We start from the raw sequence: 14962 nt of genomic DNA, 5'->3' as shown, positions 1-14962 counted from the left end.
ATGGTCTCTATATAGATGATTCTTAGATTCTTTATCCAGACCTAACCTTTCTTCTGATGTTCACTCTTATATCTCCAGCTGCTTATGGGACATCTTAAACTAGAGATCTTGTAGACAACTTAAACTCAGCATGTCCGAAACATGTTCATTCTCTTTTTCCCAAAAACCTTCCCTTCTTCCCAGCTTCCCTATTTCAATTGAGGGCATCGCTATCCTCCCATTCATCCAGGCTCACATATCATCCTTGACTCCTCGCTCTCTCTCACCTCTCATATCCAATCTATTGCAAAGTCCTATCAGTTACCTTCACAACATCTCTTATATGTATATCCCCTTCTCTCCTCTTACACTGCCACCACCTTGGTACAAGACCTCATCAATTCACACCTGGGCTACTACAGAGAGCCTACAGGTTTGTCTCTCTGCCTGAAGTCTCTCTCCATTCCAGTCCATCTTCTACTTCACTATCAAAGTGATCTTCCTAAAGTAAAAGTTTATGTCTTCATGTTATGCCCCCCACCTCCTCCCAATCTTCATCTCTCTAACTTCTTTCAAAACTCAGTAAAATCCCTCCTTCTGCAAGAACATTTTCCTGCTCCCTTTCAATGCTAGTTACTTCTATCTATGATTATATCCAATTTATCCTCTATGTAGCTTATTTGTAGTTTTTTACATGTTGTCTCCCCTATTAGTATGTGAATTCTTTGAAGGCAGGGACTATTTTTACCTTTTTTTTGTCTCCCTAGTCTAGGATTTGCCCTAGTACTTGGCACATAGTAGGCTTTTAATAAATATTTGTTGACTCGACTTGCTATTTACATTAATTGGGGTTGAGGTGTTTGAAACACAGCTATTACATATGTAGATAGTGTAAAATCACACTAATTACAACCAGATTTGGATAACATAATGTTAGCTGACTCAGTCAGTGGATAATAGGTAGTCTTAGTCTGAAACAGTGGTGTTTGTTTTTTAAGGCTTTCTTTCTGCTTAGAAGCAGAGTTAAGCAATTTCTCATTTTAGTTGTTTGAATTAGAAAACCGTTTTGGGTGGGGCAGAGCCAAGATGGCTGAGTACAGAAAGCACTCAGTTAAGATCCCCCAACATTCCCCTCCAAACAACTTTAAAATAATGCTTCAAATCAAATTCTGGAGTGACAGAGTCAGAAAAAAGTCAGAGTGACACAGTCTTCCAGCCCATAGGAGGGGGTTGGAGGCTAGCATGAAGCCCACATGGATGAAACACCAATGATGGAACTAGCAGCTTTGGAAGTTCTCAAGTGAGAGACAGTAATGGGACCAGGAAACTGATCAGAATGAGAATACAGGAGACTATTGTTGCTAGTGCTAGTAACAGGACCAGACACTGTTTTGCAAATCCATTGGCTATGTATACTTCTATGCTATAGTTCAAGAGCAGAGAGGAGCACTTGGCAATCAAGAGGAAATGGAATCGCTGAGGAGCAATATCATTTTTTAGTCACAAGGGTTCAGGGACCCCAAGGAACAGTATTATTTTTGGTTTCTTGGGAGCAAGGGCCCTGAGGAGCAGTATTAATTGCAATCCCAAAGGATAAGGGGCCCTTCCTGGATAAAAACCACAGTGCAGACCAGGAGAGCAAATCACACCACCTTGGAAGCACCAAAAACTTTGAAACCCCTAGAATTAGATCTGAAAACAGCATTGCAAAAAAGCCTGAAGCTTGAGACAATGCCTTTCCCCTCTCCATGCCAAGAACAAAGCCCAACTTTAACATGAAATTAAAAATCAAGAAATAGGATAGAAAAAAATGAGCATATAAGAAAAAAAAAAGAACCTGACCATAAAAAGATAGTATAGTTACAGGGAAGATCGAGAATCAAACTCAGAAGAAGACAATGAAGTCAAACAGCAACAAGCAAAGACTCAAAGAAAAAAATGTGAATTGAACACAACAGAATTCCAGAAAGAGCTAAAACTTATTTTCAAAATCAAATAAGAGTAGTAGAGGAAAAGTTAGGTTAACAGGGAAGAAAGGAAGAAAATTATGAAAAGACAATTGACAGCTTGGTAAAGGAGTGACAAAAAATACTAAAGAAAATAACATATTAAAAATCAGAATTGGTGAAATGGAAAAAGAGGTTCAAAATTCACTAATGAAATAACTCCTTAAAAAGCAGAATTGACCAAATGGAAAAAGAGATGCAAAAGCTAACTGAAGAAAATAATTTCTTAAAAATTAAAATTGGGCAACTGGACGCTAGTGACTTAATGAGACATCAAGAAAGAACAAAACAAAGTCAAAAGAATGAAAAAATAGAAGAAAATGTGAAATACATATACATTCAGAAAATTGATGGAAAAACAACTGACCTGGAAATAGATTAAGGATAATTTAAGAATGATTGGACTAACTGAAAGCCATGATTAAAGAAAGATCTTAGACATCGTATTTCAAGAAATTATCAAGGAAAACCGCCCCAGTGGGCCAAATAGAAATTGAAAACATTTACCAATCGCCACCAGACAGAGGTCCCAAAATGAAAATACCCAGGAATATTATAGCCAAATTACAGATCTCCCAGGTCAAAAAGAAAATACTTCCGGAAGCCAGAAAGAAACCATTCAAATATCATGGAGCCACAGTCAGGAACACACAATCTTTAGCAACTAACATGTTAAAAGAGTGGCAGACTTGGAATTTGATATTCTGAAAGGCAAAAGAGCTGGGGTACAACCAAGAATAACCTATCCAGAAAAACTGAATATAATCCTTTAGGGGGAAATGGATACTTAATGAAATAGAGGACTTTCAAGTGTTCCTCACGAAAAGATCAGAGCCGAATAGAAAATGTGACTTTCAAACACAAGACTCAAGAGAAGCATAAAAATATTTCTCTATGGTAAGATGATATATGTAATTTCTAAGAACTTTATCATTATTTAGGCAGTTAGAATAATTCCACATAGACGGGGGGAAGGGATTGAGTTGATTATGTTGAGATGACTTTAAAAAAATGGATGGGTAAGAAAGAGGGATATCCTGGGAGAGAAGGTGAAGGGAGAGGAAGAATGGGAAAAAATTATCTCACATAAAAAAGGTATGCAGAGAAGAACTTTTACATCACAAGATATAAAATGGATAATTTTGATTACATGAGATTAAAAGGCTTTTACACAAATAAAACTCATGCAGCCCAAATTAGAAGGAAAACAGAAAACTGGGAGAAAAAATTTTAGAGCAAGTTTCTCTCATAAAGGCCTCATTTCTCAAATATATAGGGAACTGAGTCAAATTTATAAAAATATGAGTCATTCCCCAACTGATAAATGGTCAAGGGATATGAGCAGACAGTTTTCAGAAGAAGAAATCAAAGTAGCAATAGTCACACCAAAAAAATGCTCCAAATCACTATTGATTAGAGAAATACAAATTCAAATAACTCTGAGATACCACCTCACACCTACCAGATTGACTAACATGACAGAAAATGAAAATGACAAATGTTGGAGGGGATGTGGAAAAATTGGGACTCCAATGTATTTTTGGTAGAGTTGTGGACTAGTCCAAGCATTCTGGAGAGCAAATTGGAACTATACTCAAAGGGCTATAAAACCATGCATACCCTTTGACCCAGCAATGCCACTAAGTCTTTATTCAGAGGAAATCAAAGAGAAAGAGAAAGGACTTTTTTTGTACAAAAATAGTTGTAGCAACTCTTTTTGTGTTGGCAAAGAATTGGAAATTGAAGGGATACTCATCAATGGGGGAATGACTGAACCAAGTGGAAGTTGAGGTATATTACTGTGGTGAAATACTATTGTGCTTTAAGAAATGACAAGCAGGATGGTTTAAAAAAAGAGGTGGGGGGAGATTTATGAGGACAGATACAAAGTGAAATGAGCAGAACCAGGAGAATATTGTACACAGTAACAGCATTATGGTAAGAATGATCAACCACAAAAGACTTAGCTACTCTGGTCAAGACAATGATCCAAGACAATTCCAAAGGACCCATGATGGAAAATGCTATCTACTGCCAGAAAGAGAACTCATGAATTATGAATGCAGGTTGAAGCATTCTTTTTTTACTTTATTTTTCTTGTTTTTTTTGTCTATGTCATCTTTTGCAGCATTGCTAATATAGAAATATGTTTTGCATTACTTCACATGTGTAATTGATATCAAATTGTTTGCCTTCTCAAGGAGGGGAGGGGGCAGGAGAGAGGGAGAGAATTTAGAACTCAAAATTTTTTTAAATTTATGTTAAAAAATTAAATATTTAGTGAAATAAAAATATATTTAAAAAAACTTTTTTTATTGTTGGTGTATTTCAACCATATCATACTATCAAGCTGTTGAGTTATTTTAAAAACTCAATCAGTTAATTAAACCAAACTATTGTCAGTTTTCTGAAGACCAACTAAATCATTTAGCAAGGGGAATTCATCCTGTTATAGTTATTCAGGAAAGATAATATAAAATAGAAAAAAAAACACCAATATCAATAAAATTCAGCATTCAAAAAACATACCCAGAATCTCTTTCTGTATTCCTTCACTTTTACCTTCCTTTAAAAATCTAGCAATTACATTTCCCTGATTACATGGGGTTAAGAATGAACATGTGGCTCCATGTGAGCATTCCTGTTTATTTCTGTGATTAAAAAAAAAACTTTACTAGAAATATAACCCTTAATAAGAGCTTTGGGCACTGACTTTTTTTTTTTTTTTTGTGAGGGCAATTGGGTTTAAGTGACTTGCCCAGAGTCACACAGCTAGTAAGTGTTATGTGTCTGAGGCCAGAAGGGTACTGACTTTTACATATAATTTCATCCACCTACTCAATTGTCCTTTTCAGTGTTAATTTTAACTCGTGTGTATGTGTGTGTATAATAAGTATATATGTATTTTTCCTCCTGGAAATTTCCTGAATCTTCTAGTTACAATAAGAGCACTATAATAAACAACATTCATTTTTCTGGGATAATAGATTGTACATTCCAATTTTTGGAGTGTTTCCCAAACCTAATAAGAAATTATCCCCTTGTGGCTGAAGTAAGGGATTCTCCTAGTTTCCATACTGTACTGCATTAATAGAGGCAAGCTGTCTGTCAACCACAGCTTTTATTTATATTTTTTAGAAAGGAAACTCCAGGGAGTAAACAAATATGCTGATGGCATAGTTTCTCAGAAACATTTCACTGGGTCAAATTAGTTTGGTCTCAGATTTTGCTACTGTGAACACACTGCTTGCTTTAGCAAGCAATTTCTTTGCATATCAGAAGGAACTAGACAACATCCTCTTCCTGTCTCTTCCCCCTGGAGGACCTTTTTTGCTTTTAGTTGAAATTGTTGTTAAAGGAAGATAAACTTTACCCTATACTAACCAGTGATTTTTCCCTTTTCTATAAAAAGACTAGGTTGGATGGTTCTTAAATTTATTGTACAATGTATCTTTAAATTAGCCATGCATTTAAGTTTGTTGTTGTTCATTTCAGTCATGTCTGACTTTTCATGACCCCATTTGGGGTTTGCTGGGCAAAAATACTGGAGGGGTTTTGCCATTTCCTCTTCTAGCTCATTTTACAGCTGAGAAAACTGCGGCAACCAGGGTTAAGTGACTTTCCCAGGGTCACACGGCTAGTATTTGAGGCCATATTTGAACTCAGGAAGATGAGTCTTACAGACTTCTGGCCTCACACTCTATCCACTGAGCCACCTAACTGCCCCACACCTAAGTTACAAACCTCTTAAGTAAAGTTTTCACTAGCCTATAAAAATTCCTGATCACTCAACACATTCCTTGTCCTATTCATTATCATTGTAAGTTTCACTAATTATTTAGGTTCTTGTTCCCTCTTCCCACCCCTATGTTCTTCCTGTTCCTAATTTGAGAGTGATATATTGTAATTCACCTTAATTTTTTTTGTATTTTTTTAATGGGGAATAGGTATTCCCTGCTTCATCTTATCAATAGTTGATGTTCTGCCACGATGTTTTTTCACCATGGATATATGATATGGTTGAGTCTTAAGAAGCTTCAGGGAGGTAAAGAATGAAAATGTTTGAGAGATACAGTTTTATGAAACCAACTTTAAAAAATGATTTTGGCAGTAATTTTTTTTTCAAACTGACTTAGTAAGATCAAGAAAAATATAATTGTAAGCAAGCATTTTTCTTTTTATATTGAACCCCAATTACAATTTATTTAATATTTGTATTACACTAAATATGTACTGTTATCTTTACATATAGAAAGACAAAGGAAATATAGTGTACTAAAGAGCATCAGAGTCAGGAAGTCCTGGGTTTCAAAGCCTTGCCTTTGAAACACGCTGGCTGTTTGATCCTGGACAAGTTACATCAGTATTCCCAGTCAACTCCCCAGGATTATAAATTGCAGAATATTTACTAATTTGCATTGGCACAAGGTGCTTTCTCACTGGACTTTCTAAAACTATTGAAATCACATAGATGTATCCCCTCCTTGTCTCTCCACCTCCTGCAAAGAAAGAAAGGTACACAGCTCTTATCCATGATGAGTTTTTAATACAACAGTGCCTTGCCTGGATTTTAATTGCTAATCATTCATGCCATACTTATACTAACTTGAGTGTCCTCTAAGGTTCTGTCCTTGTCCCTTTTCTCATCTTTTTTTTACCCCCCTTTTCTTGGCAATGTCACCAGTGTTTATGGGTTCATTTATCAGCTCTATACAGATAACTCATATCTATATATTTAGTCCAAATCTCCAGAGCTCAGTCCTGCATCACCAACTTCTGCTAGACATATACCTAAATGTTCCATCAAATCTCAAATTCCATGTTTGAAATGCCTTATTCCCACCATTTATGTGCCCATCCTAGAAACTGTCCTATTTATATTGAGTACCGCCATTGTTTTAGTAACCAAGTTTTAGAACCTCAGTCATCCCCAATTCTTCACTTTCCCTCACTCGATCCAATCAATGACCAAGTGTCATCAGTTCTACCCCCAGTGCATCTCTCTCATCCCTTTCTCTTCCATCACACAGTCACCACCCACATTTAGCCCTCATCACATCTTGCCTAGCAGTAGTTTTATAAATAATCTTGGTTTCTCTCTCTAGTCTTTCCTTTTTCTTATCCTACACATACATTGTCAAATTAAGTTCCCTCAAGCACAGGTCAGACTGAGTCATTCCTGTACTCAAGAATCTGCAGTAGCAACTGATTGCCTCTATGATAAAATACAAACCCCTCAACCAGGCATTTAAAACCCCTCACAGTCTGGCTTCAATCTGTATTTCCGAATTAATTTTCCATTACTCTCCTTCAAACACTCTGTTCTAACCTATGACTCTGGAGGAGAAAGAGAAGCTGGTAACTTTGCATAGCCCTCCCTCATTTAAATCCAATTGACTTGAAAGTCAAGGCATCATCTTCCTAATGTCATGGTCCTCTTCCAGAGGACCTCTGTTCTAGACAGAGGTTTACCTTATTCCCTGAACTTGGCATTCCATTTCCCCATCCCCCCCATGTCTTGAATGATTTCTCTCACCTGTGCCTCTTAGAATTCTTAGATTCAAGTCTTTCTGACACGTGGGAGGCATTTCCTGATCCTTCATCTTATTAATATTTTCTCCTTCCTCAAATTATCTTGATTTTACTTTTTTTTGTAAGTTTTATCCCCCAATAAAATGTAAGCTCTTTGAGGACATGCTTGTTGAAATGAATAAAATTGAGTTGAACCATTTGTTTTAATATATAAATAAGACTTTGTCATAATATTTGGTTTACTAATTATTACTATTACTAACATTGCATCTTAGCTGTACTTGGTTTCTGATAAGAGAACTTACTATTATAAGTTTAGATTTATATAAATACTGCAAAGTATAATATTTAAAAACTGGTTAATTGATAAGCAAGGTCTTCTGAGAAACATAGGAATATTTTATTTGGAACTTAAAATATAAAATTAATAAAGTAAACCTTTTTAAAAATCATAAACAATAGGGGCAGCTAGGTGGTGCAGTGGATAGAGCACCAGCCCTGAAGTCAGGAGTACCTGAGTTTAAATCCGGCCTCAGAACAAACCCTTGACACTTAGTAGCTGTGTGACCCTGGGCAAGTCACTTTAACCTCAATTGCCTAAAAAAGGAAAATCATAAACAATCACAAAAACTAATTAATTTAGAAAAATCATTTCAAGAATTTAAAATATCTTTATTGTTTTAACTTAATTGTTTTTTAATTAACTACTTTTGAATAATGTCAAAGTAGTTGTGAAATTTTCTTTTAATTACCTTTCCCTTCATTCTGTCTCTTTAACAGTGTCAACAAGGGATATGTTGTAGGAAAACTTAATTCCTCTCCATGACATCATTCAAAAATGTTAAAGATGTGGTTCAAACATTATTAGCATCCCTTAACCTCTTATGGACCTATTAACTATAGATTTATTTAAAATGTCCTTGAATGTGTTTGTATTTTCAGTACATATTATCTCTTGCGTTAGTACACTCCACATAGTACTTTTCACATGATAGTAATTGGCATTTATATAGACAATTTATTAAATGCCTTAAATACTTTTTTAATGTTTACTTCTCAAAACAAAGCCACACCATAAGGTAACTGATAAATGTTAATTATTCTCAATTTATACTTGAGAAAATTGAAAGTCAAAGACATCCACAACTTGCTCAAATTAAGTAATAAGTGGTAGAGCTGAACTGAGTCCCATCTTCTAATTCCAAGTCCAGTTATTCCCTAACTGCCTAATGTGAAGATAAAAATATGATATTTCTTAAATTTTTATCATACCTTTTTATGGAATGAAGAGTTCTAATTATTTTTACTTATGTTCTGCTGGAATTTTTGGCTCCCAGTTTTCTGAATTTTTTTGTCTTTGTTTTCACATGAGAGACAGCCATGGTCCAGTAGATAGAGCACTGACCCTGAAGTCAGAGGACCTAAGTTCATATGTTTTTTCTACCCCTCACTACCTTTGTGACCTTGAGCAACTCACTTAACTTCCTTGGGCTTCAGTCTCCTCATTTGTAAAATGGAAGGGTTGCACTATAGGGCCTCTGAGGTCCCTTCCAGCCCTTGATCCTATGATCTTTGTTTAGGTGTATCAGATAATAATGAGTGTTACACCCCAGGTACAAATATACCTCGCACAAGAGTAGATAACATTTTTCTGTTTTGTTTTTAATGCTCTTTCTTTCTGATGATACCCAGAAGTTTTTGGCTTTAGGGACTTTTCACAGTACACCTGAATTGGATCTTTAGGCTATATTATAAAGTAACTAAAGATCCCTTTTCTGGGTCAGCTCCATTTAGTTCACAGCAAACAATTAAGCATCTTTCCTGTATTGGGTGCGATGAACATAAAACTTTTTTTTTAAATGACACAAGTCCTGCCTTTGGAAGAGTATGATTCAGCAAGGGCATAAAACTTACACAGATGATTAGAATTCATATGAATAGGATAGGTAAAACAAAGGCATTTGAAATTTGTAGAAGCAACAAGTAGGGAAGGATTCATGGAGCTGGATCTTTAAAGAAGAGAATTTCAGCAGGCATAGATGTAGAAGTGTCAGTATAATTGATGTTTAAGAGCCTATTATTTCATAAGTATGGTTTGAATTAGGTTTTCCCCTAAATTTAATGCTTTATATCTTTCTGCACTGAAGCAAATTTCCATATCTTGCCCAAGGCTTTGGGAGCTAGAATTTTTTGTTTCTCCTTATGACCACAACCAAGCATATTATCTTCTTCCCTAAACTTGCTCTTTTTTTTTTTTTACTTTAGTTTCTGCAAGTGACACCACCATTCACACAGTTTCCTGTATGTGACTCAGGAATTAGACTTAGACTCTTAGACTCATCTTCATCATGTTCGTAATTAGTTACCAAATTTTGTACATTCCACCTCAATGACATTTCTTCCCCATATTCCCACTACTGCTACCCTCTAACAGGCTTTCATTACCATCCCCTGTGGCTACTGGCTTATATATTCCCAGCTCCTTTCCTTTCTTTTTCCTTTTACTCCCATCAGAGCAATCTTTATTCTCCATAAAGTAGGTCATATCACTGGCTGTATCTACTTAAAAAAAAAAAAACTGCAGTGACTCTTTACTGTCTACCAAATTAAGAATCTCCACAATCTGGTACTGCTTTACCTTTCCACTCTTATTTCATACTGTTCTCTATGTACACTCTACACAGATAAACACAGAGAACAGCTGAACAAAGGTATAAAGATAGAGAAGCACTGTGCCTCTCTGATACAGAGAGAAATCTAACTTGAATGAAGCATAGAATTCAAAAATTGGACTTGTATTAAAACATAGATTTGCCTTTCCATCTGTTGAATTCTTTAATTAGCTTTTAAAACCTGAATCAAATACCATTTCTTTGACAAAGCTTTATATATTTGTATCAATTCCTTACATATATTTGATATGAGACTTTTTTTTTTTGGTGAAGCAATTGGGATTAAGTGACTTGCCCAGGGACACACAGCTAGTAAGTGTCAAGTGTCTGGTCTGAGATCAGATTTGAACTCGGGTCCTCCTGACTCCAGGGCCGGTGCTCTATCCACTGCACCACCTACCTGTCCCAATATGAGACTTTTGTCAAAAATATTCACTAAGATTTTTTCCCCAATAAATTGCTTCTTATTCTAGCTGTACCGATTTGTCCATGCAAAAGCATTACGTAATTGAATCATTTGTTTTGTCATTTGTGATCATCTCAATCCCCTGCTTCATTAAGAATTCTTTTCCTAGCCTTAGTTATTTAAGGTACTGCCACTCTCCTCTGACTTTTCTATGATGTGATCTTTTTGACCTTTTGTATTTAGGTTATTTCAATACTTGGAATTTAATGTAGTGTTTCATGTAAAATGTTGATCTAAGCCCAGTTTCTGCCAAATTGATTTCTAGGCTTCCCAGTAGTTCTTGTTGAATAGAAAGTCCTTATCTGCACAGTAGGTATTTAATAAATGTTTTTAAAAGTGATTTCATGCAGAACATCAAAATTATTACTATGTCATTTATACTACAGAGTCTAGCATAGTTTTTATACAGAAGAGATGTTTGATAAATATTTCTTGAGTTGAATGAATAATGACTTAATTGCAGACAGGAGCTTAATGACAAATACTATAATTTAATAGAACTATGAAAAATAGAAATCAGAATAGATAATTCTTTGGCAACACAGAAAATAAGTTTACTCTCATGTACCAGATTTTAATATTAATTTAATATTAATTTTAATGCAAGAGACAGATTATATTTATAGCATTGCCATTATATTGCGGATAGTCTCTGGATTTTTGTGACCCAGCTTTCTCTTGGTTCTCTTCCTGCCTATCTAGCCTTTCCTTCTTAGTGTCCTTTGCCAGATCATCATTTGTGCCGCTATGCCTTTCTGTGTTTCTGTGGGTATATCCCCAAGGCTTTATACAGGGCCCTCTTCTTTTCTCTATACACTTCCTCTTTTTGGTGACCTCATTAATTCATATGCGGGTAATGATTATCTCTGCAATAAGGACTCCCAGTTACATATCCATGCTTAAAGGAACTTCATAGGTTCCCCCAATAAGGGGAGAAAGGGATTTCCAAGCAGTCAGAAACTATGAGTTATCCCTTTGCTGCATCACATGCTCTAAGCTCAAGTCTGCTTTCCCTGGACTCTGTCTACGTTGGTGGGAGAGTGTGTGCCAGACTTAGGGGGAGGATGTTCTGTATCAACTACTCTTACTATACAGATATATAATATATATATATATATATATGTATGCATGTATATATGTATATATATGTATATGTATATATGTGTATATATATACACCACCTTAGTAGAAATACCGTTTTAAAAGCTAATTAAATCTTCCTGACTAATTGGTATCAACCAACATTAATGGCCTTGGGAGCTATAGTACCAGAAAAAACAACCACCAACCTCTTAGGTTTAATCCCTAGAACCTTGAGGGGGAACCATAGTTCTGGGGACCTGATTCATCCCAAGAGAACAAATGTGAGTTGGGATAATCTCCACAAAGTCTGCATTATACTTGTACTTTTTTTCCCCACTTATAAAATGTAAGCTCCTTGAGAACAAAGACTTTATTTTTTGTCTTTGTATCCCCAAAATGTAATATAATGCCTAATATAAAGTAGGTGATTAATAAGTTCTTATTGATGAGAAATGTTAACTATAGAAATACTGACAAGTATCTATTTTGTTTTTTATCTATTTATTGCCTTCCAGTTCCATTTAGAAATGTTCTTGGGGTAATATAGTTTAATTGGTTTTCACTCTTAGCTTTCTGCAGACTTACTTTCAGTTCTCTCCCAACATCTTCCTTTGTATTGTTTTGCATATAAATTTGTACTCTAAATCAGTTCATTCTAAATTGAAGAACCACCAGGTAAACAAAATTATAATTGTCATAGCAATTTGATCATACTTGATCCTCATAGTAACCCAGTAAAATAAGTAACACAACTATTAGTCATGTTTTACAGATGTGGAAACTGAAACTTAGAAAGGTAAACTTATTTTCCCAAGATCACATAGCCAATAAATATCTGAAACAAGATTTGAATCCAAGTTTTCTGGCTCCAAATTTAAGAAATTTTTTCATTTTATCTTGGTAGAACCATGGTTTAAATATAATAGGGTAAAAACTGGCTTTCGCATAATATGGTTAAAAAAATTAAAAGAATACCATCCTAGAAGTCTAGAGGTCTGAGTTCTAGTCCTACTTCTATCATTGACTGGCTATAATATTCTTAGGCAAGTAACTTACCTCCTTTGGCTTTGGTTTATTATCTATAAAATGAGGGCATTACCTATGTTATTTCTAAGGTCTCTTATAGTTCTATAAGTTATAGCCAGCAATGTATAAATCAGAAATTTTTATTAGCCAGGACTTTTACAAATTCACATGGATTTTTAATTAATTAAATATGATAATTAATATTCATAATAATGCCACAAACATTGTAAGATCTTAAGAGTCTTCAGAATCATCAAAGTCAGATTCTGTCCAATCTTTGTGTTGTGTATTTTATTGTATTCGTTGAAAATTGATAGTCCACATGTTGCATGTAGAAACCATCTATTAATCGAGTATTTAACTAAAGAGAGTACTCTAGTATCATACCCTGACAGAAACTACTATGTTTATAACAATATAAGAACCAGATGGCTGTTTCTTTTAAATTCTGGACGTAGAAACTAATTTATATAGAAATCCCAAAATTCCATTTTTAAATAAACTAGAGCAGTTAAGGTATATTGCTTGACTTTTCACCTTGGCTGTATTATCTCAGAACTTTACTTAATAATTTTTAGTAAATTTTTTTATTTACTCTAATAATAAATACTACTTATTTTTGTACCACCATTCTCATAAGACCCTATACGTGGAAATAGAAGGGACATCAGAGACCAGCTAGTCCAGTTTACAGATAAGGAATCTGTGGCCCTGCAAGATTAAGTGACTTGCCCATGGTTACACATGTTACTATCAGAGGCAAGATTTAAATTCAAGTCTTTTGGGGCAGCTAGGTGGACTTGTTACTAGTTGTGTGACCCTGAGCATCACTTAACCACAATTGCCTAAAAAAAAAAAAAATTCAGGTCTTTTGACTCCAAAGACATTGCTCTTTCTGCTGTACCACACTGCATCCTATTATTCACAATGAAAAAAGTAACAATGATTAAAAAGACATTTTATGAAGAAAAAGCATTAATTTAGACAGGTGGTGTGATGGAGAATGCTAAACTTTTAGTCAGAAAGACCTGAGTTTAGATCTTGCCTTAAACACTTAATAGCTTGGGTAAGTGACTTCATTTCCTCTTAGTTTCAATTTCCTCTTCTATAAAATGAGGATAATAATAGCACCTACCTTACAGGGTTATTATTGAGGACAATTGTGATGGGATGCATAAAATGCTTTGCAAACTTTAGAGTACTATAAAAATTCAAGCTATAAATTTTAATAAAAAATTAATTTATTTAGCATTTGCTAAAACTAGAAAACCCTGAGTTTTTCAAGTAGTGGACAGCAGTAGCGCATTAGATTTATGTAACACCTAATATCTCAAGGTGCTTTCATTTATATGAACCCATTTTATCTTCATGTATGAAGTAAGGCAGAGATTATTATATTCTGTCAAGAAAACTTAAAGTTCTAATTGATCATCTAATTGACCTTTGTTCCAGATAGTCAACGTCTGCAGTTGGATTTACAGAAAATGGAACTCCTGGAAAGTAAAATGACAGAGGAACAAACTTCTCTAAAAGCTAAAATTCAGCAAATGACAAAAGATCTGGAGACATATAGTGATTTGCCAGCTTTGAAATCATCAGGTGAAGAAAAGAAAAAGGTAATGTGGCAACATGTTCTTTCTAAAATCAGAATCTTAATTGTTTCTTATTTGGCTATCAGTGTTAGAAGACCTTCTAACATATACTGCAGGTGTGTTGCTATAAATTCTTTTCCTACAGATATGGATATAGAATTTTAAAGGATATTGAGAAAGCATATTAATTTAACTCCCTCATTTACTGATAAGGAAGCTATCTCACAAAGTTGCTGTGAGGCTCAAATTAGATAATATATGCATGATATGTGTTACTTGTTGTTAGACTAAGGTCCAGGGAGGGGAGTGGCTACAGGTAGTAAAGTAACAGAATTTGAATCCAGGTGCTTTGAGTCCTAAGTTAGTATTCCTTCCTCTCTCTAAGATGTTTCTCAGTTCATAACACTTTAATGCATTACTAGAAAGGTTCTTTATTTGTTTTTTTTTTAATTATTTGCTTATATATTATAGTTTAGGAGTCATGCTAAATGTCAAAATGAATATAAAAATTAAAAGAGAAGCAATATATAAAATGTTTCCTGATACATTGTATTTGATGAAATTATACAATTTCAGCTAAACATATTTAGATATGGTAAAAAGTAA

General features: G+C 34.7%; 1 protein-coding gene across 2 annotated transcripts in view; it reads left to right on the top strand.

The window, feature by feature from the left end:
- The window catches only part of IFT74 (intraflagellar transport 74), a 135170-nt gene that overhangs the window by 108274 nt on the left and 11934 nt on the right, over positions 1-14962 (top strand). For both annotated transcript variants that reach the window (XM_027839330.1, XM_027839329.1), the window contains exon 17: positions 14217-14380. In XM_027839330.1, the coding sequence (XP_027695131.1) occupies positions 14217-14380 (164 nt within the window). The remainder of the gene's footprint in view (positions 1-14216; positions 14381-14962) is intronic.

This window comes from Vombatus ursinus, unplaced genomic scaffold (genome assembly GCF_900497805.2).
Source record: "Vombatus ursinus unplaced genomic scaffold, bare-nosed wombat genome assembly UNPS02014832.1, whole genome shotgun sequence".
In the NCBI taxonomy this organism is placed as follows: domain Eukaryota; kingdom Metazoa; phylum Chordata; class Mammalia; order Diprotodontia; family Vombatidae; genus Vombatus; species Vombatus ursinus.
The sequence above is the reverse complement of the archived record's forward strand: the minus strand, read 5'-3'. Positions and strand labels throughout refer to the sequence as shown.